The sequence below is a fragment of the Haemorhous mexicanus genome, chromosome 3, assembly GCF_027477595.1.
Source record: "Haemorhous mexicanus isolate bHaeMex1 chromosome 3, bHaeMex1.pri, whole genome shotgun sequence".
NCBI lineage: Eukaryota > Metazoa > Chordata > Aves > Passeriformes > Fringillidae > Haemorhous > Haemorhous mexicanus.
The window spans coordinates 5,230,525-5,235,899 of NC_082343.1; the positions used below are offsets into that span (position 1 = coordinate 5,230,525).

The 5,375-nt window shown below is 59.1% G+C and overlaps 1 protein-coding gene across 1 annotated transcript; it reads left to right on the plus strand.

Annotated features, from left to right (window-relative positions):
- The first annotated feature begins 763 nt into the window (after positions 1–763).
- Positions 764–2,407, plus strand: NKX2-2 (NK2 homeobox 2). Its single transcript, XM_059843333.1, has 2 exons — positions 764–1,395; positions 1,715–2,407. The coding sequence occupies exons 1-2, from the start codon at positions 1,140–1,142 to the stop codon at positions 2,275–2,277; spliced, it is 819 nt and encodes a 272-aa protein (XP_059699316.1). The 5' UTR covers positions 764–1,139; the 3' UTR covers positions 2,278–2,407.
- The last annotated feature ends 2,968 nt before the right edge of the window (positions 2,408–5,375 follow it).

Below are 5,375 nucleotides of genomic sequence, written 5' to 3' on the forward strand. Positions count from 1 at the left end.
TTAATTTCGGAGCAAACTAGAATCAATTACTCGCTGTTTAATTTCCAGCGCTCATCCCTAAGCCCCAACCAAAATATTGACCTAGGCGGGTTAGATAAGTTGGGCTCTTGCCATCTGAGCCGCTTCGGTCCCGAGCGGGGCCGGCAGCGCGGGACGCTCAGGCTGAGCGGCTGTGGGAACAGCCCCCCTCGCAAATTATTATTATTATTATCATTAGTATTTTATTTTTTTATGTCTCCCTCGTTTGGAGGAAAACACGGGTGGAAAACACACTTTGGAGCGTCCGGAGCGTCGGGCTGGTGCTGAGCTCTTTGTATGTAAATAGTGCCCTTAAAAAGAGCTGGGAAGTCGCCCCCTCCCTCCCTCTCTCCCTCCCTCCTTCCCTCCCTCCCTCCTTCCCTCGCCCCCTCCCTCCCCCCCGGCGCCGCCGCCCGCCCCCCCCGCGCCGAGGACCCTCCCCGCGCCGGTAATTAACTGACACGTTATACCACTCATCACCAATGGTGGAAGCTCGGAGCTCGCCCAAAACCCGCAATTTCACATCTGCAAACACTGTCTTCATCCACTTGACTTCCAAGACCCGCCCACACGTGGCCAACCTTTCCTGGGTTTAATGTAGGTTTTTTTTCTCCCTCCTCTCGGCAGGTTCATGTGTGGGGACCAGCCTTATATGGACTCCTCGCTCCAGCAATGGCTCGGGATTTTCCAGCGGCAGGCGCGGGTTCGGCGCGGCTGAACAAGATCCAGAAGTGATCTTTTTTTTTTTTTTTTTTTTTTTTTTTTTTTTTTTTTTTTGGCGTCTCTTCCCCCCTTTTTTTTTTTCCCTGGAGTTACAAACTATTCCCGAAACCAGCTGCTGCTCCGGCTCTCGGAATTTTCCCCCGTGGCAGAACAACCACCACCGCAGAGACCCGTCGCTGCGGCCGCTTCTCCCGCACAACCCCCGCCGCTTATTTTTCTATAAATCCACATTATTATTCTATTTTTTCCCCCCTTCTCCACGCGTGCCGTGCCCCCCCTCCCTCCCCGTGTCCCTGCGCAGTGTCGTTGTCGCCGCTCGGCGTGTGCGTGCCCAGCCGTGACCCGGCGGCTCGGCCAAGCTGCGGCTCCAACTTTCCCAGGCGGAATTTGGCCGGAACATGTCTCTGACCAACACAAAGACGGGCTTCTCGGTGAAGGACATTTTGGACCTCCCCGACACCAACGATGAGGACGGCTCGGCGGAGGGCGGCGAGGAGGAGAGCGAGGCGCCCGAGCCGCCCAGGAAAGCGGGAGTTTTGGGACAAACCCCCTTGGACACTGTTCCGACGCTGCCTTTGAAGAGTCCTTTCTATGATAACAGCGATAATCCCTACACGCGCTGGCTGGCGAGCGCCGAGGGCATCCAGTACTCCCGTGAGTGGCGGGGCGACGGGGCAGCGGAGACTGGGGGCCGGGGGGCGACTGGGGAAGGATGCGGCTCGAGGGGGGGACTTGGGGCTCGTCCCGGCCGGGGACGGGGCAGCGCCGCTTCCAGCTGGGAGCTGGGGAGCGATGGATGGATGGATGGATGGATGGATGGATGGATGGATGGATGGATGGATGGATGGGGTTGCCTCTCTCCACGGCCGGCCTCCATCCCGCCACGGCCGGCAGAGGGAGGGATGCGGGGGGCGGCGGAGGGGCGCTCCCCCGGCCCGTCCCCCTCCGCTGACCGGGCACGGCTTGTCCACAGTGCACGGGCTGGCGGCCGGCGGCGGCGGCCAGGACCCCTCGGCCAAGTCCCCGGAGCCGTCGGCAGACGAGTCGCCCGACAACGAGAAGGAAGCGGTGGGCGGCGGAGACGCGGGCAAGAAGAGGAAGAGGAGGGTGCTCTTCTCCAAGGCGCAGACCTACGAGCTGGAGCGGCGGTTCCGGCAGCAGCGGTACCTGTCGGCGCCCGAGCGGGAGCACCTGGCCAGCCTGATCCGCCTCACCCCCACGCAGGTGAAGATCTGGTTCCAGAACCACCGCTACAAGATGAAGCGGGCGCGGGCCGAGAAAGGTATGGAAGTGACTCCTCTCCCCTCGCCGCGGCGGGTGGCCGTGCCGGTGCTAGTCAGGGACGGCAAGCCCTGCCACACGCTCAAAGCCCAGGACTTGGCAGCCGCGACGTTCCAGGCGGGCATCCCGTTCTCGGCGTACAGCGCGCAGTCCCTGCAGCAGCACATGCAGTACAACGCGCAGTACAGCGCGGCCGGCAGCCCCCAGTACCCCACAGCGCACCACTTGGTACAGGCGCAGCAATGGACTTGGTGAGGGCTGCGGGCCCCGAGCACACGCCCCGAGAACGGAGGAAAACACAGAATTAACAGGCACAAACCGAGAGAGAGAGAGAGAGAGGAAAAAAAGGAGACAGACTGATGCTCCAAAAATTAAAAAAAAAAAATCGAAACTGCGGGGGAAGGAATGGCGAGGGAAACGCTATTATTATTATTATTATTATTGCTATTATTATTATTATTGCTAATTTTATTATTATTATGGGTTCTTTCCCTCTGCCGTTTCTTTTCCCCTCCATTTTTTTGGGGGGGTTCGGTTTCATTTCGGGGGGAGGCGGGGGGTAAGGGAAGGGAGGTGTTTTTTGTGCGTCATTGTTTACAGAAATTTTTTGCGCCATTCAGAGTGGTCCTGTCTACCTACAAATAAAATAAAAGAGGAAAAAGGGGAAAGGGGGGGAGATCGTCAGAATTACAAAAAAAAAAAAAAAAAAAAAAAAAAGGAAAAAAAATAAAGAATAAAATCCCCCCGCTGCTCCTGTGATTTTGTGAGGAACGGGGGTGCGGCGGCCGCGCGGGGCACCCCAAAAGGGGATCTCCGGCGCTGCCCTTCGAGCGCAATTTGCGGCCCCGACAGCTGCTAGCGGGGGTGTTTTTGCACCTTGTCGCGGTCGTTGTCGCTGCCCTGAGCCGCGGCCGGGGCGCTCCGTTCGCTCTCTCCCATTTGGGGGTCGCCTTAACCATTCCCGAGCGGAGGAAAAAGCCCCGCGGACGCTGAAACCCTCTCCGCCCGGAGAGCGGCCCCTTGGGCACCCCCGCCCCGCCCCGGCCTCCCCGCCATTTAATACGAATTTTTATCTTTTTTTTTTTAAAGCCGCGTTTCGAGGGAAAATAGTAGAGAAGGAGCCAGTAACAACGACGGAAAGTCGCGGCCTCGGCCGCCGCCCCGCATCCCCCGACCCAGCCCTGCCTGGGCCCGGCCGGGTCCCCGTGGGGTGACACGGCCGAGCGGGGCCCCGCGCTCCCCCCTGCAGCCGCAGGGCTTCTTTTTTAGGGAAAAAATCGGCTTTTTTTGGTGGGGCCAGTCGGCTTCATCCGCCGGCGAAAAAACGGAGCGGGGAGAATTTATATTTTCCTATTTTCTATCTGTGAGTGCGCTTTTCTGCTCCTCAGTGCTGCTGAGATCTGGGTTCTGGCATCGCCCCGGTGCCCCCTCCCCGGGCTGGAGCCCCCGCTAACGGGAGAGAGAAACTTCAGGGTCAGCCCTCGGGGGATGCGCCGGCGGCCCAGGCAGGGCAGGGGAAAGGGTTAACGCCGGAAGAACCCCCCCAAAAAACTCGGAGGAGGAGGGAGAAGAGACAAGAGGGAGGCGAGGCGGGGCTGGGCGGCTCTGCCGGGCTGTAATGGGAACCGGGACCGAGGCCGGCCGGGACCGAGCGGGAGCAGCCCTGGCCCGGGGCGGGTTGCGGCCGAGCAGCGGCTCCCTAGCCCGTCCCTGAGGCTTTCAGGCTGCTAAAGATGCTTCAAAAAACGAAAACAAATCCAAACAAGCTTTTGTCAGGAGCCATGGGGCCGGTGCAGCGCCCGCCCCGTCCCGCGGTGTTGAGCCCGGCCAGGACGGGGCAGTTCGATGCCAAAGAGACGTTCGGTACCGGCCCCGTAGCATCCTAATCCCGCAAAATCCCGGCCCTCCAACATCCCGGCCCCGCCGATCCCAGCGCGCCTCTCCGCCCCAGCGCATCCTGCGCCGGCCGCGGGTCCCCGCGCAGCCTCCGCGCCGCCGCTGGGGTTTTTTATCCTTTTGCTACATTTTTCCTCCGCTCTTTTGCCGTCCCTACTCCTATCCCCAAACCGAGGAGGCTCCGCTCGGCGGCGGAGCAGCCGCGGCCGTTCCGCGGGGCAGCCAAACCCTGGGGAGCTCCGCTGCTGTCCCACACTCGAGGGGGACACAGCGACGAGCTGGTTTTCCTTCTCCAAACTCGGCGTGCGAGCCAGGAGCGGACAGAATGAAAACTGTCACTTTTTTCTCCTTACTTATTTTTTTTTCATTAAAAAAAAATCAGTTTCCCCCCTCTTTTCTTTGTTTTTTTTTTTTTTTTTTTTTTTTTTTTTTTTTTTTTTTGGTTTGGTGTTTAGTTGATTTTTTTTTCCTCTCCTTCCCCTCGGGCTGTGCCGAGTCTATCAAACCAGTTGTGTGGCCCTAACCTCCGTGGCCTTATATCTGCCGTGCTGCCGGGCCAGTCTATCTTTGCACAATATACAGTAGACTTCAGAGAGCAGCACAATGGGGGAGGCAGGGAGGTGAGCATGTTAGAGGCGTGCATATTAACGAGCCGCAGCCAAGGAAGCCAAAGGAGCGGGCGAAAAACCGGGAGAGACGGTGCGGGAGGGGGGGGGACGCCCTCCCTGCGCCTCGCCTGCCTCGGCCTTGCCTGTTTTTGGGGCTCGGCATTGATGCGGAGCGCGGAGTCAGGGAGCGGTGTCCTCCGCGTTTTGTTCGGGCTGTCACTCGCGCTCATTGTTCGGCATGTTCTACATGTTGTATCCCATATGGCCAGCTGGGCCGGGGACCCCTCACAAAACCCAAATTGTGCCCAGCTTTCAAACCCAGCATTGTTGTCTGTGAAAGGCAGGCGAATTAAAAATTCGTGCTATATCTATTCTGGAAAAAAAAAAAAAAAAGAAAGAAAGGAAAAAAAAAAGAAAAAAAAAAGGAAAAATAAAAAGAGGGGGTGCAAGGAAAAAGAATCCCGCTCTCTCTGCTCTCTCTTTGAAGGCCAACAGAGACTCTCCTCTTCTCTGACAAGTTTCTCTCTCATTTCACAGGAAATTCCCCCCCCGCCCCCCCACCGCAAGCCCCGAGCGCGTCCCCTCGCAGGAGCCCGCGGAGCCGCGCTGCGCGGCCGCGCTGCGGCGCGGAGGCCGGGGCAGAACAAGGCGGCATTGAGGGCGGGCTGGGCTGCAGCTGCCGCCTCCCTGCGCGGCCCGGCCGTACCGCCAGCCCGGCTGGCACGTCCCGCTGCCTCCCGGAGAAATGGCCCTTTCTTGTCCGCGCTCCTGGTTGTGCAAGGCGGGCCGGCTGAGGGAGGAAGGGAGGGAGGGAGGGAGAAGGAGAGGGAGAGGGAGGGACAGAAATTA